Source organism: Amborella trichopoda, chromosome 8 (assembly GCF_054954075.1).
Source record: "Amborella trichopoda isolate Santa Cruz 75 chromosome 8, AtrichopodaSantaCruz75HAP2 v2.0, whole genome shotgun sequence".
In the NCBI taxonomy this organism is placed as follows: domain Eukaryota; kingdom Viridiplantae; phylum Streptophyta; class Magnoliopsida; order Amborellales; family Amborellaceae; genus Amborella; species Amborella trichopoda.
In genome coordinates, this window is record NC_142343.1 from 4,927,198 (window position 1) to 4,952,931 (window position 25,734).

At 36.3% G+C, this 25,734-nt stretch overlaps 1 protein-coding gene across 5 annotated transcripts; it reads right to left on the minus strand.

Annotated features, from left to right (window-relative positions):
* Positions 1-2,885: 2,885 nt before the first annotated feature.
* UPP (uracil phosphoribosyltransferase) lies at positions 2,886-24,385 on the minus strand. Of its 5 annotated transcripts, none has more exons than XM_088873450.1 (13): positions 23,895-24,385; positions 22,752-22,877; positions 22,544-22,622; positions 21,431-21,489; positions 20,747-20,824; positions 20,389-20,470; positions 20,139-20,187; positions 15,219-15,280; positions 13,341-13,408; positions 12,342-12,397; positions 12,216-12,263; positions 11,586-11,685; positions 2,886-2,941 (listed from the first exon to the last, which is right to left on the minus strand). In XM_088873450.1, exons 1-12 carry the CDS (start codon positions 24,003-24,005, stop codon positions 11,634-11,636), a joined length of 870 nt encoding a protein of 289 aa, XP_088729576.1. In that variant the 5' UTR covers positions 24,006-24,385; the 3' UTR covers positions 2,886-2,941; positions 11,586-11,633. The 5 variants fall into 5 exon arrangements, with proteins under 5 accessions (XP_088729576.1, XP_088729575.1, XP_088729577.1 ...); XM_088873449.1 differs by lacking the exon at positions 2,886-2,941 and adding an exon at positions 9,063-9,888 and having other exon boundaries at positions 11,590-11,685; XM_088873451.1 differs by lacking the exon at positions 2,886-2,941 and adding an exon at positions 9,063-9,888 and having other exon boundaries at positions 11,590-11,685; positions 22,752-22,868; positions 23,895-24,358.
* Positions 24,386-25,734: the final 1,349 nt, after the last annotated feature.

Here is a 25,734-nt window from a genome sequence, read left to right on the forward strand (position 1 = left end):
GATTTGGGTCACCTAAGGCTAGGGTTTCTCTATCTGGGATCTTCTGATCCCTAATTTTTCTAGGGTTTTGTACAGTCCCTCTAAAATCTCTCTGAGCTTTGATAACTGAACTTCTAGGCCCAAAAAAGGGTCCTTTTATAGGTTGATTTTTGCGCCTTCACACGTTCTTGGATCACTCTAGAATCCCAAATCAATCAGGATTAATCTGGACAGTTAAATAGATAGCAATGCGATCTGTGTCGTTGATACGGCACCCACAATGTAATTTACGTCACTATCTCCTTGCACCTCATTTTTCCACATTGTGAATCATGGTTTAGGGTATAGGGACTATAGATGAGGGTACACCAAGGTTTATTGCACTAATATGGTCTCTAATAGCTTATTAGGTTATTCTTGCCCGTGTTTTAGGAATAACTTGCATAGGCTCAAGATTTAGGAATGTAATAAAGCTTCAATTTCAGTGGTATAATTTGGAAAATTGCAAAAGGGGTCATTTTTTGGGAAGTTTGGAAGGAGAGAAATAAGAGAACTTTTGAAGATTCTGTTTTTCCGTTTGATAAGTTACTCCATTTAATCAAACTTTCTATATGGTCAAGTCTCTCTGTGCCCAAAGAGGGATGGGGGATCTCAAAAGTTGATGTTATGGTCAATCTCTCTAATTTGTTTTCTCTTGATGTGAGTAGATGCCGGCCTAAGGGATTGTGGTTTGTACCACCGATGGGGAGTCTGAAGCTAAATTTTTATGGGAGCTCCTTTGGGAATCTGGGTCCAGCTGGTATTGGTGGTGTTATTCGTGATTACTTTGGAAATATTGTTTTATCTTATGCGGGACTAATTGGAATTGCTACAGCTAATTTTGCGGAATGAAGTGCCTTGCTAAGGGGTGTACATATTTTCATTGAAAGGAGGTTGGGGAACAATTGTTTAATTGAAAAAGACTCTCTGAATGTTATCAGGTGGTACAAGAAAGAGCAGAAAATACCGTGGGAACTTCGATATTTATGGTTGCAGGTTATGGATGCTTTTGCATCTATATCTATTTCTGTATTTTTTTCCCATGTCTACCGTGAAGTTGCTGATACATTAGCTAAGGGTGGCGTTTCTCTTGGTTCTTTTACTATTTATGACGATATAATTTCATTTTAAGTTATCAATAAAATATTTGAATGTTGGTCAAAAAAATATAAAGCTTCAATTTCAAATTTCGGGCTAAGGGTTTATAAATACGACCAAATTCAAAAGCGGTATTTACAATATCTATGGATGTTGTTCGTTCACATTGTATGCATGATATATTTTAGTACAAAGAGGTTACAATCACTCTTAGTTATATGATGTGAAATCCAATGGCTAGGGGTGTGAAATATAATACAATAAAACTTATAATACAAAAAAAAAAAATACACACACAACCTCAGCCACTTAATTTCATATCTAATAATAGTTTTTAGTGATTATAAACTCCTTGTGCCAAAAATATTCTTACTATAAACTTTTCCATATATTAGAGCAAGACGTGTGACATTTTTAAAAGGGGTTGTGGTTGCTTAGAACTTACAAACACGAGCCATCAAATGTCATGGATTAGTGCAGTTGTAAGGAAGGCACATTCGTTTCCATTCGTGAAGTTCACTCTACTATTTGTATGAGAGGTTTTTCCAGTATAACCTAAAAAACACACGTTCACATTGACTTTGTAGCACCTAGATGTTCAATGAATAAGCCTTCATATTCTCACCTCAACTAAGTCCTACAGCCTAGTCAGCCGTTATCTTTAAAACGAGGGAAGATCAATGTTTAAAAAAAAAAAAAAAAAGCTTTATGTGGATTGGAATAGCTCGGCAAGGAATCATCCGTTCCGAATTGATTTTAGCAAAATATCAGGTGATTCCCCCTTGACCTGGCAAGGGTCCAGTCAAAACCAACCCTATTTTGTTTTTTTTTTTCTCTTTTTTTTGTAATTTTCTAATATTTAGTTTGGAAATCCGAATTGTCAATCCAAATCGCACATCCATGAACAGGATGGAAAATCAGGAGAGGCAACGCGGATCACCGAACCTTGTTTTTCAAAATTGGACAAAACATTACTGTTGTGCAACATAAATATATGTAAGCCAGACATCTCACCTTAAGCAAACCCCACAACCAAGTCAGCCGTTATCTTTTAAACATGGCAACACATTACAATATATGTTTCACTATTCTACGCCATATCATGGACTCCACAAACCTACTCAAACTCCTCATATTATACACCCCCTGTATGTATATATAAGCCAATGTTGTGGTCCATTAACCATAAAAAATTCCATCTAGCTCTACCCAAACCAAACAAATCAAGTGTGCCTCATTGCTTAGATTCATTTGACAAAAAAAGGAGCCGAGATGGCCAGCCTTTGCAGTGTCTCTAGTTTGGTGATCATAGCTTTTTTCGTGGCCGGGGAGGCCTCGAATGGAAATAGCATGAACCCAGTGGGAGTAAGAGCTTTTCTCGATCCACAGAATGCGGCTAGGGGGGACGTGGGCGTGGGTCCCTTGGTTTGGGACTCAAGGCTGGCCGAGTTTGCCCGCAGCTACGCTAGGCAACGTCGAAGCGATTGTGCTCTGAAGCACTCAGAGGGGCCACTGGGAGAGAACATGTTTTGGGGGAGTGGCAGAAAGTGGGACATCACTGATATTGTGGCCGCATGGGTGACTCAAAAGCAATATTACGACCACAACCTCAATGTTTGCAATGGACCTGACTGCACCCACTACACTCAGATCGTGTGGAGGAACACCGAAAGAGTCGGCTGTGCCAAGATTATATGCGACAGCGGAGACACGCTTGCTGTCTGCGAGTACTCTCCTCCGGGCAACTACATCAACTCTAGGCCCTACTAAGATTAATTCCCAAATTGCTACTTCTTCGGATGTCTATATTCCTCAATCCCCATTTGTACATAGTAAAATTTTCTATTAATGAATAAGATTCATGTCGCACCTTCTAACTGCTAAGATTGCATTTGTTGACATTTTTGTTTGAGTAGAGAATAGAGATTAGTTATTTTCTTAAGGGCAAGCTTACCCTACTGCATAAAACTTAAACACCTCTCCCTATCTAACTGTCCATTCTGAATGGACGGCTGAGATGACCCCAATCACAATGTCACGTCTCAATACTATTTTATTTTTAAGCTTTTAAAAAATATTTTGACACCAAATTTTGGGCATCCACTCCTCTCTTAAACTCGCACATTTAAAATAATAATAATAATAATAACATATATATTTTCAATAAAATACAATAACCAAATTACCCCTTAAAGATTCAACGGGTATTTAGGCCAATATATTTTATCAAAAAAAATTTGAATCTTTTTTTTAAGTGCACCCCATTAAAATGATAGCACATACCAAATTTCATATTCATATAATTTGTAGAAAAAACTAAAAATAAAATATTCTAAGGAATCGGATCTAGATCAAACGCTCAGTGACTCACTTGATATAAATTGAACAGCTAGATGAGGAGAAGAAAGCATATATTTTCTATGCAATAGGGGAAGAATAGAAACCTTTCTCCTTTCTTAACCCATAAGTGATGAAAGTTGAGAATGGGCTGGCCCTTGGCAGTAATAATGTCAAGCCCCATGATGATCTTGGACTCCATTCTTACCAAAAGGTAGAGGGGTTGCGGTGATAGTACCACTTGAGCCCCGGTTAAATGTCACAACCTCCATTATCACTAACACTTTAAAAAAAGTTGACTCTTTCCAAAACAGGTAGAGGGGTCTGTGATCTCCACTTATCTACTACAAAAAAAATGAAAGATAATTACCATTTGGATCCAAATTTTGGATACATATCTGATCTATCAAATCCAAATCTTGAATCCGTACCGAGATTCTGATAGGGTCCAAAATTCAGATTTCAAATCCAAACCAGGCAAGTCAAAAGATGGGTTTTCTCTTTTTTTTTTGTGCGCTGGATATGATGCAGAATCGCAACTCTAAATCCTAAATCATAAGGAGAGGCTATATGAGTTAGAAAAATGGAAATTTTGTTAAAGAAGAAAGTGATTTTGTATTGTAGGGCAAAGGTATTTTAAGTCCCAACATTTGAGAACATTTGTGAGGAGTATACTACCAGACCATATGTAAGAAGTATTCTACAAAACCCATTAATAAATAAAATTATTACGCATCAATCATGCAAAGAATAATCAGGTAACATATACAAAATAGAAAAATTTAAGTAGACAAATATTGAAGTAAATGAAACTTGGAAAGCAAAAAAAATGGTAAAATTGTGGATGCAGGGAATGGTGTCAAAAAAGTATCTCATTTCCCATAAAATAGTTCCCGAAAATCCGATCCTTAATTGCCACATACTAAAGCTTTCTTCATACTGAACTATGAGGCCATAATAAAGAAGCTGAACCTGTGAATGGGTATGGTCAGGACTGGACACTGATGCTTCATCTTTGCCTTCGACCTTATACCCTGCTTCCTAAGTGAGCAATATTTCAAGAAGATGCAAATTAAAAAAAATCAAAATCTTACACAAAAGAAAAATGTAATTATACATAAGAAACAAGTTCAAGTTTGGGTGTTTTTATGGGACCCCAACAACTTATAAATTATATGCAACCCCACTTCTTAATTTTTCGATTTGAATCAAACGGCTACGATTATTCACTCCAAACACTGTTTTATTTTTCATTTTCTTTCTACAAAATATTTTTTTATGAAATTTTGGGCATCCCATCTGAAAATTAGGGTGAACCTAAAACAATAAAACAAAAATATTTATGTAAAAATAAATGACCAAAATGCCTTAACAATTTTTAGGGATATTATGGTAATTTTTGTTATCAAAAATATTTTTAAAATTTTTTATCATGTGTGCCCTTGTTAGATCTATTCATGCCCCAAATTATGCTTCAAAATTATTTGTAGAATAAAAATAATAAATAAAACAATATATGAGCCGTCTGATCAAGATATAACGGCTAAGTGCTAGCTTGTGACACTGTGACTCAAGCCATCTCAGCCATCTACCTAGATCTGATGGTTGAGGACTGATAGAACAGTGTAAGCCCAACGACTCAGATTGAATTTGGACCGATCTAATTATCACAGTTGTATTTCGTAATTGAATTTTAATTTTTTTTAAAAAAAAATCCAAATCAATTAATATTTGGAGCGTTTATTATTCAAAAGTATTGGAATCTAATAAAAATATCAAAAAATGATTCACATAAAATAAATTGATCAAAATACCCTTGAAATATTTTAGGGGTATTTTGGTCAAAGTATTTTATATGAATTTTTTTTTAATATTTGTATTAGGTGTGTCTTGATGAGAATAGTTGATACGCCAAATTTCATGTTATTTAGATTTATATAAAAATATTAAAATTATATTATCGAAACATAGTATTGACCATCAGATCGGCCCATATTCAATCAGAGTCGTTGGGCTTATACTATTCCATTAGCTATTGGGCTGACCCTAGCATCTTCCATATATATGTATAGGCAATGATTTCATGCAACAGTTGTATAGTAACATGATGCAACAACATTAAAAACTCATGTTATGACCATTTGTTTGATCCAAATTTTAAAATATATACTCTTTTCGTTCTAAAGAAAATCACAGAAAAGAAAAATATTGAAAACACAACCTAAGAAGTATTTTTTTAGCTAGGCCTTAGAAGGATTTTTTCATTTCCAATTTTTTTGGATGGCTTTATTATCATTAGATGAACAATGTGAAAAAAGAAAAAATGATTTTGAGTCTATAAAGGCTAAGATATTGAAATTCACCAAATCAATGGTATAGATTTGTTTTTGGAGGGGATAATTTTGACCATATCTAGGGTTTAAATTGAACTCTTTGTTTCTTTTGGATTGATTTTTGAGATGAAGAGAGTGTATACAAAATTTTGGGTCATACAAATACCAAAGACATAGTTTTCTAGAAGTGTTGTTGCATTATATACTATGATACAACCATTGCACGAAATCACTGCCCTGTATATATATATATATATATATATATATATATATAGGAAAAGTCTTCCCAATGCTTATAGGCGAAAATGAACAGTGATTTCGCCTACCTTCATCACCGTCCAAAATTCATTGCATGGTCACGATTGTTCGATAGTATTTTTTTTTCATTTTTTTTTCACAAATTGGAATGACCTGAAATTTGGAGCGTATATACATATTAGTGAGCCGCAACTAATAAAAATATATAAAAATAATAATTTACCAAAACTATATTGACGAAAATACCTCCAAAGCTTTTCGAGGGTTCTTTGATCAATTTTTTCATGTAAAATATGTTTTTGATATTTTTTATGCACCTATTTTTTATGAGCACACGCTCCAAATTTCAAGTCATTCTAGCTTGTAGACAAAAAAATGAAAAATAAAATACTTCTAGACAATCGTGACCGTGTGACAAACTTTGGACGGTGATGAGGGTAAGCGAAATCATTGTTTATTTTCGCCTATAGGCATTTTGTAGTATCTTCCATATATATATATATATATATATATATATATATATATGCTTCTCCTACATCATAGAAGTTCTATCCTCCCCCTACCATCCAGCTGTCCAATTTTGATCAAGAGAGTCACTCACCGTTTGATCTTAGATCTGACATCTCAAAGTATTTTATTTTTAGTTTTTTTATACAAATTGTATGAATATAAAATTTGGTACGTGCCATCTTCTCATTGGGGCGCACCTATAAAAAATATTAAAAATAATTTTTCGATAAAATATAATGACTAAAATAGCTTTTGAAACTTTCAGGGGTATTTGGTTATTTTATTTTATTAAAACTAATTTTTTATATTTTTCACTAGTGCGAGTTTAATAAAGGAATGGACGTCCAAAATTTGGTGTCAAAATAGTTTATAGAAAAAATATTAAAAATAAAATAGTGTAAAAACGTGATATTGTGATTGGGGCAATCTTAACCCTCCATTCAGAATGGACGGTTGGATAAGGGGGAGGATAGAACTTCTATGTTGTAGGAGAAGCATAGAAAGCTTGCCTATATATATATATATATATATATATATATATATATATATAGGAAAGGTCTTCATAACACCTATAGGCGAAAATGAATGGTGATTTCACCTACCCTCATAATCGTCCAAGTTTCATCGCGCGGTCACAATTATCCGATAGTATTTTATTTTTCATTTTTTTTTTATAAATTGGACTGACATAAAATTTGGAAGGTATATACATCTTATTGAGGCTCATCTAATAAAAATATAAAAAAAATATCCGTGAAAAAAATGACCAAACTACCGCATAAATGTTTTGGGGGTATTTTGGTCAATTTTTTTTGTGTAATATATTATTTTTATATTTTTAGAAGATTTCTCTATTTTTTATGAAATACACACTTCAAATTTCAGGTCATTCCGATTTGTAGAAAAAAACTTAAAAATGAAACACTACCGAACAATCGTGACCGCATGATGAACTTTAGACGGTGATGGGGGTAAGCGAAATCACTGTTCATTTTCGCCTATAGGCGTTGCATAGTATTTTCCATATATATATATATATAAGGAAAACTCGTCCCAACACTTATAGGCGAAAATGAACAGTGATTTCGCCTAATGTCAGCACCATTCAAACTTCAATGTATGGTCATAATTGTCCGGTAGTGTTTCAATTTTTATTTTTATTTTTTACTAATCAGAATAATCTGAAATTTGGAGCGTGTATACATCTTAGTGAGACGTACCTAATAAAAATATATAAAAAAAGTAATTCACAAAATATAAATTGACTAAAATACCTCCGAAATATATATTATAAATAAATTTCTTATTTTTTATATTTTTAAATTTTTTTTTAATATCCCCCAGCCTAACAACCAAACTCAAGATACTCAAGCCAGCCAAGGTGGCGAGCCCAAACTACTCGAGCGAGTTCGAGTCCAGGTTGGCTCACCCAAGTAGTTGAGCACTCTTATGTCCAGTTATCACTACAAGATGAGAATACTTTTGGTACCTTGATCAGTCATGAGTAAAAATTTAAAAAATAAAGGTATTATAATAGTGGAAACGTATAGACCATTTAACTTTGGTACAAGGTTGTCACAATTAATCTTACCATTGGATATAAAATTGGATGGCTGCATTTATTCAATTGACTAAACATAAACTTCAAACGAAATTTTGTCGAATTTTGTAACACACCCAAGCTATCAAATTTCACATCAGATGGTTGTAAATGGTGACCACCTTGTTTCAAAGTCTTTTGTAAAAATTTCAATTATATTCTTGCTTAATGATTAAGTTACCTATAAAATAATTTTAAATAATATAAAATAGCTTTTTAATAAGTATTCCTAACTCAGTTTGTTCTTTCATTAATCCTGGTATTTTGAGAGACTACTAGCTATAGACCTTTATACATAAATATGCGTGTGAAGAGAGTTTGTGCATAGAACTCGTAGGCACAAGCCATCAAATGCCATGGATTACATGCGGTTGTAAGGAAGCCCCATGCATTTCTAATCTTGAGGTTCAGTCCACTATTGAAGCTATCATATGTTTTCTATTTAAGGGATAAGTTGAGGCTCTAAACAATTAAATTAGAGCCCACACTAGAAGAGATTATTTTGATACCCAAATATCTTTGAATTGATCATCTCGACTTTAAAATGCATGGGAAAAACAAAAAAATGAACTTCAAGTTTTGGAAATAGTGCATCTTGGAATGTATTTTTTGACCATCAAATTTTAGGTTTTCAAGTTTTTATAAATCTGCTCAATTTACATTATTTTTGAAGCTTTAAATTCTATAATTAAAAATAAAAACATATTTTAAAGCTATTACAAATATTTTCAGTATTAAAGACGTGCTTTATTTTAATTGTTTAGAGCCTCAGCTCTATGCAAACCACACTCTTTATTTAATGATCTAAAATCCTCTCTCTCTCTCTCTCGTGCGCACTCAACAAAGATAGACCGCAGCCGGAAATTTTTTAGGATCAATGAACATGCCACATATTCTGACCTCAACCAAAACACAAAAGCAAGTCAGCCGTTATCTTTTCAACTGAGCAAAACATTACAATGTATATGGTTCGCTATTCTGCGCCGTATATTCACTCCTTAAAACCTACTCAAACTCCTAATATTATAACCTCCCAATATGTGTATATATATATATGGCCCAATCTTGTAGTCCATTAACCATCCAAAAATCCATACCCAAACCAAAACGAACCAATTGTCCCTCGTTACTCGATTCATTTGACTGAGAAGGACCTGAGATGGCGAATCCGTGTTGTGTTTCGAAAATGGTGCTCATGGCCCTCCTTGTGGCTGCAATGGGAATTCATGCCGGGGTGGCCTCGAACGGGAATAGCACAAGCCCAGTGGGAGTAGGAGCTTTCCTTGATCCACAAAACACGGCTAGGGCAGAGGTGGGCGTGGCCCCCTTGGTTTGGGAACCCAGGCTCGCCGAGTTTGCCCGCGGCTATGCTAGACAACGTCGAACCGATTGCGCTCTGATGCATTCCGAGGGGCCACTTGGAGAAAACATGTTTTGGGGGAGTGGCAGAAATTGGGACATCACTGATATTGTGGCCGCATGGGTAACTCAAAAGCAATATTACGACCACAACCTCAATGTTTGCAATGGACCTGACTGCACCCACTACACTCAGATCGTGTGGAGGAACACCGAAAGAGTCGGCTGTGCCAAGATTATATGCGATAGCGGAGACACGCTTGCTGTCTGCGAGTACTCTCCTCCGGGCAACTACATCAACTCTAGGCCCTACTAAGATTAATTCCCAAATTGCTACTTCTTCGGATGTCTATATTCCTCAATCCCCTTTTGTACCTAGTAAAATTTTCTATTAACAAATAAGATTGATGAATCATTTCATGTGGCACCTTCTAACTACTGAAATTGCATTTGTTTACATCTTTGTTTGAGTAGAGATTAGCTACTTTCATAAAGACAAACTTATATAAATCCCTCTATCTAACTGCTCATTTTGAATGGACGGTTGAGATGACCCCAATCACAATATCACATCTCTCTACTATTTTTTTTTTTTTTTTACAAAATATTTTGGCACCAAATTTTGGACGTCCACTACTCTCTTAAACTTGCATCCGTAAAAAATATTTATAAACAAATATTCTCAATAAAATAAAATAACTAAAATATCCCTAAAATAAAATAGCTAAAAAATATTCTCGATAAAATAAAATAACCAAAAGGATATTTTGATCATTATATTTTATCCAAAAATTCATTTTAATATTTTCTTTAAGTACACCCCCATTGAGATGTTAGCACGTACCAAATTTCATATTTATATAATTTGTAGAAATAACTAAAAATAAAATACTCTAAAAAGCCAAATCTAGATCTGGTAAGTGGCTCACTTAATTGGGCAGCTAGATAGGAGGGAACCACATACCTTCTATGCAGTAGGGGTAGGAGAAGTATAGTAAGTATTTCCCGTTAACCCATAAATAATGAAAGTTGCGATTGGGCTAGACCCGGGAGTAATATTGTTGAGCCATTCTCACCAAAAAGTAAGGGGCCAAATTGCCACTGGCTATTTTTATTTTTATTTTTTAAAATGGGGCTTCGGTTATGGTGATAGTACCACTTGAATCCTAATTAAAGGTCACAGCATCCATTTTCACTAACACTTTAAAAAAAGTTGACTATTTCCAAAACAAGTAGGGACCGGTGATCCCCACTTCTCTACTTGAAAAAAAAGTGAAAGAGATTTACTATTCAGATCTAAATTTTGGATCCAGATCCAAACTATTGGATCCAAATCTTGAATCCATACTTGGAACCGGATAGGATCCAAACTTCGGGTTTCAAATCCAAACCAGGTAATTCTCAACCCTGCTGGCAAGTCAAAAGAGGGGTTTACTTCTCTTTTGTGCTGGACATGATGCAAAATTTTTATGAGTTTGAAAAATGAAATGTGGTAAAGGAGAAAGTGATTTTGTATTGCAGGGTAGAGGTATTTTAAGTCCCAACATTTGAGAACATTTGTAAGGAGTATACTACCAAAACATTTGCAAGAAGTACACAACCAAACTCATTAATAAATGAAATTATTACGCATGAACATCAATCAAAATAATAATAATCAGGTAACATATACAAAATAGTAAAATTTAAGAACACAAATATTCAAGTAAATGAAACTTGGAAAGGAAAAAAAAGGAAAAAATGTTGGATGCAATGATACTATGATTTCAGTGAATGGTCTCAGATCTCATTTCCCCAAAAATAGTTCCGGAAAATCCGATCCCTATTGCCACAGACTAAAGCTTTCTTCATACTGAACTATGAGGCCATAATAAAGAAGCAGAACCGCTGAATAGCAATGGTCAGGATTGGATATTGATGTTTCATCTATGCCTTCAACTCTCTCTCTCTCTCTCTCTCTCTCTCTCTCTCTCTCTCTCTCTCTCTCTCTCTCTCTCTCTCTCTCTCTCTCTCTCTCTCTCTCTCTCTCTCTCTCTCTCTCTCTCTCTCTCCGTAACAATAATGCTCTATAAGTACCTGTTAGATTCACACAACCAACTTCAAAATTCACATCACATGGATCAAGTACCAAAACTGCGGTCTCCTGCATCTCCAAGCCCAGGAACTATGAACCTGAAACATGGATGCATATCAAACACATCAATATAAATTTTATCATTTAGATTTTAGAAAAGAGCAAGTTCATAATAATGTTAACAAGTCCCATGAACTATAACATATTTTTTTGGCCTCCTGCGGAAGTTCTTATCTTTTCGTCACCTTTTTCAAAGGTTTCTTTTTCTGCTGCTTTGTAGAGCAAAACTTCTTATTTATGGAGTAAGGCACGGATTGTTCAATACATCTAATATAATATGGGTACCACGAAGGTAGGGAGGAATGTGTTTGTACTTTGCACCTCAGATGGGCACTAGATGGCAATGTTGCGGATAAGATGATATATCATGACCAAAAGTACCAATGTTGCTACCATTACTGCTAAGGTTAGTCGATTGCTATAGTACTTCTTTCCCTTATCAGGACAACTATTATGGCCATTGATTCTTCATAACGAATATGGCAATTGTTTTTGCACTAAGATGTGCATAGAACCAACATTTATGTTGCGAAAGTAGGAATTGGAAAACTAGGAACAGAAATAATACCCTTGCTCATTTATGGTGGGATCAATTGTTCCTGTGTACACATGGAGCCTGGAGAAAGTATAGGGTCAGTGCTCAGTGCATGGAATCATGGTTTTAAGGGTAGCGTTTAGGCAGAGTGATCTTTACCCAGGAAACGTCTCACTTAGCTTCTGGAGAGCAGGAGGGGCTGCTACAGCTGAAACCTAAAATGCATTCACAACATCATTTTAGTGGACATCAAAAGAAGAGAAAATGAAAAATGAAGCAAGTACTCTTGGAATTTTGGTAACATGACATAAATAAATTTTTTTATTATAAGTTTCCAAGCAGAGTGCCGAAACTCAGCTCGGGCTCAGGACTTGTCCCTTGCCTAAGCTGAGTTACTCGGGACTCAGGCAAGTCTGAGTTGACTTCTCTGAGTCCTGTTTGCGCGCACAAAGGGCACCACAAAATAAATAATAATAAAAATACTGGGAAAATGTGAAAATTTTAAACAGCGAAACTTCATCAAATGGTTCGATTTTCATCAAGTATCGACCAATAAATTCAAAGAAGTCAAAGTTTTTACAAAATAGGGAAAAAAAAATTCCCCAATTCTTCAATCTATAAGATGCAAGAAATCTAATGGTTTTTTCTCCAAACTAATGCTTCCAATAAGTAGATCTACTGATTTGCTATCATAATTTGAAATTTTGGATTGAAAAAGCAGATTTAGGGCTCCTACACCCAAGAAAAATGGAAAATTAGGGGACAGATGTCTGCCCCCTTTATATTTTTCTTTTCAGTGATAGTACTTGGGCAAGAACTGTATGAACTCACCCGATAACTGTATAGGTGCATTCAGCCCGATGCTGTGCACATTAGAATCACCTTGGCATCATGCCAAGGCCGAGTTCCACAGCCGAGACTGAGTCAACTCGGGCGAGTCTTAAAACACTGTTTCCGAGTGATTTCTAAGCATAACAAATGGGTACCCTAAGAGAAAGATTGCATGCGATAAAATAAAAAGAAGCTTCCGCACTTAATCTTATCAAACAAGTGTTTTCAGTATCAGTTACAAAAGAAAAGTTGTTCCTGTGTGGCATATAGACATAAGAGAGAGAGAGAGAGGTCCAAAAAATCAAAATCTCAAGCAACAGGCATTACCACTCTTATTAGCTTGTGGTCAACACCACGCTCTGTTAACAAGTCAATTGTCTTCACAATGGTCCCACCTGCAACCATGTTTTATTGCAACATGTGAAAGAGAACGAATGAGTTGAAATTAAGGCCAATATCTAGCTAAATCGACATCAACATTAATATCAGGCTATCTATCTCCTACTAGAGGTAAAAACAGATGAGAAAAGCTCATCCTCTTTATTTTAAATTTCTTTATTTTATTTTAGTTTTATTTATGGGTGGCCCTGCCGAATAGGACCAACACGCTTGATCCGACTTAGGCAGTGTTCGGCTTGACTATGTGGACATTTGGCCCAGGATTGGGTCAAGGAAGCCTAGCCTAGTCATAATCGGTCGCACCAGGACCATGGTTCTTGCCCCAAATGGCCCAAGTGCCCCAACCAATGCAGGTTAAGGCAGTTGTGGTGTTTCAACCGGTGCTATGAAGCACCGAGATCATCAGCAAAACCAAACAAGGCACTGCATCCTAGGCATTAAAAATTGAACCTTCAATAAATACATCTTATTACCTAAGAAATATATTATCTTACAACAGAGACAATGAACTTTTCAAATTAATTGTGAGTGAATAAATTAGGTAACATGCTCTTTGAGAATTACGGTGAGAGCGAAGGGGTCAGAACAAATGATGAGGTCTTCGTGACAAAACGGGTTGGAAAGGCTTAACAAAGCAAAAAGATTCACAGAAGAGAAAAATATAAGAAAACATCACCCACAAAGAACTTTCTTGTAGACGACAGTTGAGATGCTTAAGAAGAGTGACTGATGAGAGAGAGGAAAGATAAAGGGTGTAGATAGAGAGAGAGTATAATGGTTTCTAGATGTGTTTAAGAGCAGTGTTTTGAAAATTGGGGACTCGGGCTTCGAATCTCCTCAATCACTTGGACTTGGCAAGCTGTCGGGTCTGGATCAATAATCCAAAGACTAAGGACAAGTCTGACCGCAGTCCCTGTTTTTCCTGGTATTCTCATAGAGACTCGGCCGAGTCGGACCTCAGACTTGGCTTGAGAGCCTGGAAATCTGAGCCCGAGGTTAATCACTGAGTTTGTGTGTGTGTGTGAGAGAGAGAGAGAGAGAGTATACTGGTTCCTAGTTGTGTTAAATTTGTGAGAGAGAGAGAGAGAGTGTGGGTATATTGTGATTCTAGATGTGCTAAGTTTTACACACACACACACACACATAAGATGCTGTAAGAGAGAAAGGAGTTTCATGGGTTTCTAGATATACTAAGTTTGAGAGAAAGGAGTTTCATGGGTTCTCAGAAGTGTCCGGTTGAGTGAGAAACCATGCGTGTTGCAATAAGGGAGAGAGTAGGTCTCTTGGGGGTTTCTGATTATTAAGTGTAAGAGAGAAAGAGAGAAAGCAAGAGAGGAACAGAGAGATTATTGGTATTGCATGTCTCAAGTCTGATAGAAAGAGTGAGACAAGCAACATCAAATTTTGTATGGAACAATTAGTCCCACATCATTTAAGGACAAGAGAAGGGGGATAGCAAGGGACTATGAAAGGAGAGGGTTGAGGGAGTAACTTGTTCATCATGGTCTAAGTTGGGAGGGCGGGGCATCCTATTTCATCGGATTAGGCAGTGGCCAGGCCTGATAAAAATCAGGCAAGAATGGGAAGGCCTTAGGCTGGTGTTGCATAAAGCAGAGCAAGTATTGCATGAAGCAGTCCGAACAATTCCAAAAGCATATAGCAAATGGTTCTCCCTAACATTTAACAAAGACATTGAGTAGAACCCATCAATCCATCTATATTGTTGGTTGCTTTAGATTTGCAACTCGAAGTCTCCAGAATTATATAAAGTCAAACTGCACACTGATTTGAGGACCAATTTCCTACCTGTTGCAAGCATTGGGTCAGCAACAAGAACACGAGATCCCTCAGGAACCTTGTCAGGCAGCCTGCAATAAAAACAAGCAGCCATGCATGAGATCCTTAAAGGCAATATAACAAGTGATGATGTTAGGAGGAACAGAAGAATTAGTCATTATCATAAAATCTGAATAAACAAATGACTGCATGAGATGCTTCCTTTTTCCCAAAAAGTAAAGAAACACAGTGAGCAGCCATCATCTCTAAAGACCTTGACGCTAACATTGAAAAACAATGCTCAAATTTACACTTTTTGTTTAAATAAAGAAATAAAGCTGAAATCATAACCGCACACCATTTCAAAATATCTCAACTAGTAACATGAACAACACCTGCCGCTTCAAGTAACGCCTATTAATAAGGTTTCCATCATCTTTAGGGAAACATTTTTCATGTAAGAGGTAAAGTGAAGTCACAACCATCTCAAAAGACCTCCATCCAAAACAATCGAAGTTCTGATATCAATAGCACCATAGTTGATGGATTTGGATACTCCTAGAAATGCCATTCATTTTGGTTTTGAAACACCATTGAGAGGGTTAGCCCTACAACTCCTGACCGGACCATCAGCGTCAGCTATTGGCCCTTCAACGTTCAAGCCTTTTGAGATGAGGGTGACAAAAGGTTCAACACCTCTAAATCCCATTATCTCTAACTAATGAAGCTGATTTAGCTCATAACACATTGAAGAGGGTCACCTCCATAGCTTTCTTTTTGTTTTTTTGTTTTTTTTTTTTTTTTTTTATGGGGGGGGGGGGGGGGGAGGTTGATAAATGACTTTGTATTTATAGTGTAAACTTGTAGAACTGTTAGCACAGCAAGTAAACAGCTCTGAAGCATTCAAAATTCCAACGTTTCATGAGAAGAGCCTATAAGAAGAAACTGATGCAATATAGAGTACAGAACCCATTTGCTTTCATGACTGTCCTAATTATCTCAATTGCCTGTTGGGGTATGTAGTCTTTAAAGGTCTTGAGAGCATGTGAAAATGTATGATGATAGATTTGTCATACTCCAGTGGGAGCATGATCCATATGGGTACAGAGAGGCATTGCTTCGTAGTGCCCTTTGGCTCACACGAGTTGGGTGGTCTAGACCCAGGAATCGAGTTCAAAACTTTTCAGCCTTGAGCATAAGTCACAACTGCAGAGGGTTTGCAAAGTTCACCCTTATTGAGAGGTCAAGGAAATGCCGGTCACTTGTATACGATTGGTGGCTTATAAGGGCAACGGGTAAATTCCTCAACATTATCACTGCATGGCATGTACTTACGATAGCCGCATCTATGCGAAGCGACGCGTTGGGTAAGACATGTACATGTGCTGAAGAGAAGCTCCCTGCACCAATGCGAAAGTGTGCACTTACGATACCGGATATGACTTGTCCTTAGGTGGAACTATAATTCACACACTAGATTCGTGTTCCATTCATTTATTGACCAACTCTGATGGACTAAGCATGAGCCCCTGCTATAGAATGTGATCATGGATTTTGTTAGGTTGGTTTGAGAAGATGAATTGTGGACCACGGGAACTAGTATAAGTGGAGTACCTTAATTTTTTTTCATCATCTTGACCGGATGTATCCACCCAGAGTGAATTACCCAAGGAAAGCAATAAAAGGGATTTTCAATTTTAAAGATTCATAAGCTATTTTAAAAATAGTAAAAGGGGTTCAAAAAAATCTTTGGGCACTTGAAAAACATGGCGGGCCCATGTGGAGCCCGATAGCCAAGGGCACACATATGGGGGCCCACATGTTGTGGGGCATGGGGGGCCACAAGGGGCCTCCATGACCCACACACCTTTATTTTTTGGTGTTTTATTCTCTTTTCATTTGACATAATATTACATAATATTGAGTTTTAGATATTGCATGGGAAAGAGAGGAAGGTGTCTGCCGAGTTTTGGAAAGTGTCTCCATACTTTTGAAAGTGCTATGAAATTAATTTTTAGTATAAGAAACTATATTGTAATATATTGGTTAAAATTCCTAAATTGAAAGAGAATGGATCAAGGACTCTAAGGGATAAGGGTTCCATACCTTCATCATGATGGTTGATTTAGGGAATGGAGGGTGGAGATAAAAAACCTCTTCACTCTATAGATCACCACGATCGAAGGTCCAAATTAAATCTCAACAAGATGGAAAACTCAATTCTCGGGACACCATTATAAATAAACCTTATGTAAACCCTAACTCACTAAAGGGGAGTCTCTCTATATATATATCCTACACACCCTTCTCTTTTCACTCTCTCTCTCTCTTGAACATAGGGGTGCCATGCCCCACCCATGTACCACGCCACAAGAAAACCATAAGTTCTCTTTACATTGTGTGTTATGGTGTGATGTGTTTTCGTGGGTGGTATGTCTATGTGACATACACTTAATTTTTCTCGCCTCTCTCTTCTACCCCGTCAAGCTTTTTGGTTTGCCATTAAAGATTCCCTTCTTAAAGATATTCAAAAGAGATTAAGATCAGTTTGTCAATGAGCTAGGTGACCTGAAGTAGCATGTACTTAAGTCCTTTGGAGGTGATCCGAGGCGTCCACTTAAGTCCTTTGGAGGTGATCTGAGGCATCTTCTTCTAGTAAACTGTTTCCATTTTTCTTTATTTGTTTATACATTGTATTTTTCTGATTTTATGAATAAAAGAACCATGTTGTTAGCAACGAGGATCCTTAGATTACGGTAGGTTCATTTAGATTATTTTGTATTGTAAGTAGAACATCTAAGTAGGCACGCCAATAAAGTACCTGGAAATTTTTGTTTGCATACACCGCGAACGACCTACATAGCCACCTTTTATTTCCAACATACCTCCTAAAACCGCAAAACGTCAAGTGGAACATATCCAAAACTTCTCCAGTATATGTTGAAGGCACAAATAAACAAGACTTCAAGATCCATCACAATGGAGAGGAAGGTTTGCACCACTCTCAATAACTCTAGAACAATTACCCTATCCTATGAACTAATTTAAAATGTGCTCAACAAATTCCTCATCTGTCCTAACACAAATAGGAGAATTGAAATACATGATCTTCAGCACCCTCACCATTCTTCATAGTTATGATCATCCAAAATCTGCCCCTGGAACAGTCATCCAATCTCCATTACTGTATCCTAATAAATGCTTTTTTGACCACTCCGTGTTCCTATCCCATACCCTCATATTTCTTTGGCCTACACACATTGCACTTTACCATGTAAAGCTCGGAGACCTAGCCTTAGGTGCTTCAAAAACCTCCATGGGGCAAAAATTGTTTGCATGCTCAACATTTGCAAGTCAAACATGTATGATTTTGATTTGAGTTATTCTATGGTCTCTGTTGATGTCAACATGCTAAGGCAGTAAACAAAATAGACAAAGGATAAGCAATTGTGGCTTTTATTAGGACATCCAACTATCAGGAGCATAGTTACCGGAACTAGGATTGAATCAAATCCAAGATTGAGATTGAGACTGCAGCATAGTTACTGGAACTGGGATTGAATCAAATCCAAGATTGAGATTGAGACTGCAGGATCAGGAAAAGCAGAAAGATTCCTATGGTAGGGATCAAAGTCCACACTCAGAAACCTAGGGATCATGATCCCAATATGTGGCGGAGCCTGATTCAAACTTACCAGGATCAAATGATAAATTATCCAAGACTGAGGTCCATCTTATTAAAATCAAGGCTCCTGCTAGCACTTGACTACTATTATATAGCATATACTACTACAATAAACCACATTGTACACAATACTATACTGCTATAATTTACTACGATACAATGCCATATACTGTATTTTACTATACTACTATATGCTACTCTATTTAGATCTACTATATATAACTATATAATATATACTAGACAACACCACAAGACAATACCATACTGCTGCTATATTAAACTACCATTCCACATTGCTATATTATTACAGTGCTATACCATACTATAAAGCAAGGAAATTTTGATACCATGTAACTCAGGACCTCAATCCCTAATATGAAGGATCAAGAACCCAAAATTTAAGAATCGTAGAGGAGGGAGATCCCCTTCCTTGGAAGCCAGGATCGGGATTCAAGAGTGGAATCAACCCCTTCGTAAGTGGATCCCTGGTCAGGAGGTGACAATAGCCTCATTCATGGGGCTAGAAACATCTAAAGAAAGAAGGTGAGACAAACATGCAAAAGACCTTGCAATGTGGGAGGAGTAAGAAAGGAAGCCAAGGTCCCTGATTCTAGAAGCCCAATACCTGACAACTTTTGCCAAACCATGGGTCACACTCCGTATTCATTATTCACAAGGCCTTCCAACCTCGCGATGCTGCCCACTCTGCCAGAAATGCCTTTTTGACACTAACCTTACATTTTTTCCATCCTCCTTTACCACTTAAGACCCTCAGTTTCTAGAAGAGTGATCCCAACATACAACACCTGATTCAATATCTGAATAAAGCCATGGAGTTTCTGACCTGTGAAACACAAACATGGTATCCGCTGGATTCCCTCTGCACCCGTTCATTCCTTCTCATCTAGTAAGCTCTTCAGGCCTCTATTTCTCACACCATTGCTCCTAGGAACCTATTGTAAGCTGTGACTGTGTATAACATTAGCAAGACTAGATTTTTTTTCCAGGAATTTAGTACTGTAATATTCCATCAGTAGCTAGTAAAACAATGGCGCCCCTATACCGGAAGAACTGCATTTCTTTCTAAAAGCAGACTATAAAGCAGTCAGAGTCTATCATTGACATGTATGCAATAAGTAAGTCTATATGCAAATAAAGAATTACAGGAAAAAATGATATGTGATAATGATTCAAGGGAAAAATGTAAGAGCATGACATGTAAGAACTAAAGAATAGGATATGAACGGCAATGGATGCAATCCTACTTGTTCAAGTAGATTATTGGCTGCAGGGTCTCCTCATCTCTGTACAGCCCTGTGAGAGGGGAGGGTTGATAAATTAGCAGAAGGCAAAACTCAACTGAATAATCAATTCTGCATTCCACAGTGCATCACTATAATACTCTGTATTTATTAAAAGAGAAATAAATATATAAGGACTACACTTTTAAAAAGAAAAATTAAGTACACTATTGATTTATCCCGTAGTCATCCTGTGTTGCAAGTCTTGACATACCAACATGATGAGTTTTTGTTGCGGGCAATACAGATGATGCATGCTCTACTAGAACAAGACCAGCCCTCAAAATTGGAACTACCTGCCAAGGTAAAAGCACCACAAATTAATTAAAATTCCCCAGAAGGAGTTTATACTGCAAAACTAATGAACAACACTAGGAAATTCTCTTTTTTAATAAGCAACACTTATTGTTAATTTAAATATCACTTCAATGAAACAATCCTAAAAACCGGAGGTAAACTTTCATGAAGCAAGAATATACAAAACGTATTTAGACAGCCACGTTTCCAATGTAATAATGCTAAATAAAATAATTTGGGAAAACAAAAATAAAGGGATCATAAAGGATACTGACTATCACAGGCTCCCTTGGATCAATAAATTCAACAGATGCAACACCCATTGGTGATTGAATTTCTCCACTAACAATAGGCTGCACATTAAGAATTCAACAATTAAATATCAAATAGAAATTAAGTACAAGTCCTGGAAATTTATGAGATGATCTTTTACATGCATGTCATAATTTAAATTCCATTGGAAAACAGAAACCATGAGTTGGGCTGTCTTCTGGTCAACACAAACAGTGAATCAGGTTAATCAGACCTTCAGTAAAGGATACTCTTGAGAACCACTATGATAATAACTCATGTGAGTAGTGCTATCAGAAATAAAATAGATGCACCAGATCCAAAACAAAACAACAGATATTTTTGGTAATGTGATGCGAACAGCAAAAAGTAATAACATGGAATTGCCCAAGGAGTTTATCCATGTCCCTTAAGATGCCAACAATTCTACGTTCCCAAGGTGTTCAACACAACAGGAAACTTACAACACATGGTCATGCAGATGCGAACAGCACAACCATCATACTCTAAATTGCATCTTCAACAAAAGCCAATGGTTTTGAAATACTGTTTCCTTATAATAAAGCATGAGAACTTCACATAAGGTCAGAATCAAATAAGTTAGCCTTCTCAACTAAATACCATACTTCAGTAATAGTGACAACAAAAGATTTGTGCAACTAGCTTACCAACCAATCCCTTGAAGCCTCATATATAAGTAGTCTCCCAAGTTCTGCCATTGCACTCCCTGTAAATATCAGACCAGAGGAAGAGTCAATGAACAGAAAGTAGCCCATTAACTGTAAAAACAAACCCAAAGAATAAACACCATAGTCAAAGGCAAAGTTCTCAGACTACTAAATCTCATTCATTATGCCATTCACTTATTCTGCATAAAAAGTCCTGGAGAAAGAAACAGAGAAGAGTTTGTACTCCGCTACAGAGTTACTAAACTAAGAAGTGCAGCTTAAATCAACAAATGAAAGTTGTATTTATGATTTTTCTAGTGCTCTCCTCCTTTCTGCATTTTTTTTTTTTCTTCTGGATGATTACTTAGCCAAACATTTGTTACCAGCTTATAAAGAACTGCTTTTTTACTGCAAGAACCTCCTAAAATGTTACTCTGTATCAGAGATTCAATCTAGATTCTAACCAACTATTGCTTGACCATTTTTGGGGAAGAATGAAGAGAACCTGGAGACAGAGCACTTCACCCATGCAGTGGAACCCCAAAATTACCGAATCATATGCATTGAAATTTAAAAATGGTTAAAAAATCCACGTTATGGTAATTTTTCCCAAAAGATATAAAAATAATAATTAAAGAAAGAAAAAGATGCACACGTGGAAAAAGATGCACACGTGTCTTTGTTCAGAAATAGACATGAGTCGCCTAGAAGTTTGGCAATGGTTCCTGCCCAAAGAATAAATTGATTAAACCCTTCTTTTCAACTAAAGAAAAACAGTTTCCCCTTGTGTAAACTGGTTACTAATAGTTAGTGTACTTCTTTGATACTAAAAACATCTGTTAATTTCTTGTTTCCTTTTTGGCTCAGTTAAATACTTAAGCAACTATCAATACGAACACATGAACATAAGTTATGATCCCTATTAAATTCTAAATATAAGTTCTGAAGTAGAAGGATGGCCCCTGTTTGGAGCTTTGAGTTGCCCTACTCGTTCCAATTGACAATAAAGTAAAGCTATTGACAAACAATTCTGCGCAAAATGCCAGAACCCTGTACAGTAATTGCACACATAATAAAGAACGAAAAGAATGCACAAATTCACCACAAACTTACTGAAAATCGCACAAGGAGTTTGCTCATTTCTTAGAATTGAAACCCAGTGCTTGATTAATGGATGAGGTGGAACAAATACCTGTAAAAAATTCAGGCCAATATGAATATTAGTCAGATGGCCAGTATCATAAAAAGAAAAAATAAAAAAAAGATTGCCATATGAAAAAATAAAAGAAACAAAAAATCATAGGGGGCAGAAATTACTTACCAGCATCCTATTATCTGCAATTTTCCTCTCCTCTGCAACCGCTGATGATTTCAAAACAAGTTTCTTCCGTCTTTTGCTTAAGCTCAATGACTCCACCAAAGGTAACTGGTTGATCTTCTGTAGAACCTAATGGGAAGAGCTGGCAATTAAATAAATATTCACGAAGTTTCTTTTATTTTTTCCAAAAAAAATTTCAATTTATAGGTATTCATAATTTCATACTAAATTCGACCATGGAGGGCGATTTTCTTTATCTTTTTTTCAAGTAATCACAAATATCCTAAAAATCAAGCGAATCCCGCAACTTGTGAAAGTTCTGTTTACATCCAGACGCAAACATAATTCCAAGCTACTTTCACAGGCTACATTTGGAAACTGTAACAATAACAAAGCTTTGAGAAGTTTTAGGGTTTATTACAAATAGAGAAATAGAACTTGATGAAAATATACAGTTCGATTGAAAAAATTAGCACTCAACGGTTTACTAAAGTTTAAAGGAAATTTTGTCTCTTTTTCTTTTTATGGCAACGTATAGCAGTCGACAAAGTACATCACATAGCGAATTTATATTCAGTAGCTTTTGCACAATTTATTCTATTTTCTAATATTACATTTTAATCATTATGATTTACTCAATTGCCATGGATTAATACCAGTGACTTTCAGAGTTTTTTTTGGGTGAAAATTTGTCATCAGATTTCATAAAACATCAAACAAAAAATAGAAAAAACTCAAATAAAAGAAATAAAATAAAAAATATTCTAGAATATATTTGATAATAATCATTATGTTTGATAATAATCATTACATTTCATTACACATCAAATAAGAAAATAGGAAAAACTCAAATAAAAGACCAAAAGAGCCCAGATCAGATCGAGCCAGGAACCAGACTAAACATAGTTAGTTGGCCATATACGAAATTGGTCACATAAATGACATAAAAATAGTAAAAAAAACATTGAAATAGGAGGTCTGAACCCAAATCTACCTCTCTGTTCATCATTCATTTAAGCCCAGAAAATTTCAGAATAATAGAAAAGATAAACAAAAAAAAGTTAAAAATTATTTGATAAAGAACTGCAAAGGAGAGATAAGTAAAAGACAAAAAAAATAAAAAGAGAGAGAATCATACAGTCCTACCTTACCAGAAGAATAGAAAGAGAGCTCAGATTGGCCGCAAAATGCTGGCTCGATTATACGGCGAGGAAAACTCGCCGGGAAACGAGCCATCGGGTTCAAAACCCCGGCCATGTAGCCGGAAAGTTATGCGCGCTGGTTTTAACTTAGGGACAAGGAAACGAAGACAAAGAAAGAAGTAAGTGAAGAGACAGTGAAGATAGCTTATGGAATGTGGATCAGATCCACTATTGACAAATTGAAACAAAGATTCTTCTTTGTTTCCAATTAATTGAATTAACTAAGCGAGTGTCATTCTCTCACGACCTTTTTGTCACTATTGAACTTGGCGGAATACTGATGTGCGGGAACTAACCACGACTCATTGCTACTGTCTCCGTCTGGTAGCCCTTAAAGAATGGGTAAGGGCGACACGAGCTGGGCCTGCTGTGGGCCGGGCCCGGCTTAGCCCCTGCCCTTGTCCCCCTAGGACCAGTCCACCCTAGCCCTGTTCCTTTTAAGATCAGGCTGGGTCAAAAACAAATAAAAAAAACTAAAAAAATAAATCTTAAAAAAAAAAAAGTGGATCGTGTCCGTTAGAGTGAACCTAGCTCAATCCGTGGAAATTGTGCCTTAGCCTCTTAAACCTTTTTTTTTTTTTTGGTTTTTTTTTAAAAAAAAGCGGGACAAGCTGCCAAGCCCATTGCCAGCCCTAAGAAGGGGCGCCCACCCATCTTTTTCATGATGGAATTTCTATTAGGCCTAGGTTTAATGGAAAGTGTGTAAAAGCCTTGTTTGAAACCTCATCCGTATAATGCTTTAGACTAGAAATCTTATTGTGGCTTTAAAATCAATTTTGATTATGACATTTGAAGCTTAAAGCGTGGCACAAATCTTGAAGATATGTGAACACTTGGAAAATAAAGGGTACTCGATAATATGTTACAATATGTATTATTTTGAGAGCTTGAAATCATAATTTTTCTTACAATCATAATTTTCAAGGTCAAAATGATCAATCTGAAAGTTTTATGATGCCAAAACTATACTTTTCACTTAGTTTTGAGGCAAGTATTTCCCTTTATTTGTAAGGCTTAGGCCTATGTTTAACCCTTTTCCTCCTTTTTGTTCTCATGATTCGTAAGGAAATCAATATGTTACTCGACAGAAGAAAAAAAAAGTTGAATACAAGACATCATATCATGACACCCACCATCCCAACTTTTGTCCTCAGTAGGAATGGAAGGCAAAAAATGAGACACGAGACGTGGTGTAACACCCATCATCATGACCGTTAAAACATTGCACATGCCAAGGTTCACTCAATTGATCAAGCGTCAAAATCAATAAAGAAAAGGCCCCAATTCCCATTGCCTTGCCAAGAAATAAATAAATAGATAAACAAAAAAATATATAAAATATATAAATAAACAAACAAACAGAATAAGAAAGAAGTAATGCCCGTTGGCTTGGCTGCCTTACTAGTCTATTTAAGGTCGTTATGCAAAGGCAAGCCTTACAGTGACTTTCCAATTTTTTTTTTATTGTGCAAGGGGAGACTTAGTTTTCAGGCAATAAGAATATGGCACCACTTATGAAGAGCATTTTGCATTTTCTTCATCCTTCTTCTCATCATGTCCATGAAATGTACAGGGCCTGTTATTTCATATGCAATGGGTGCAGGGGAATGGGCTATGGCGCCAGATACAGGTACATTCCTTGTTACTTTGACCTGCATGAATGCTGCGCAACCTGCCGTGAATCCCTACCACAGAGCCACGTACACCCAGAGCATGGCTTGGAGAGGGAAGTGCACGAGGAAGACAACATAAATGACAACATTCTGCTCTGCGATATATGCAAG

Bases quoted from the DNA above. Each gene is read 5' to 3' on its own strand.
- UPP (XM_088873450.1), bottom strand. From the start codon at position 24,005: ATGGCCGGGGTTTTGAACCCGATGGCTCGTTTCCCGGCGAGTTTTCCT. The intron at 22,878-23,894 runs GTAGGACTGTAT...TCTTCCCATTAG, and splicing joins CTTTCTATTCTTCTGGTAAG to GTTCTACAGAAGATCAACCA. The intron at 13,409-15,218 runs GTAGGAAATTGG...ACATGGTTGCAG, and splicing joins TGACCCAATGCTTGCAACAG to GTGGGACCATTGTGAAGACA.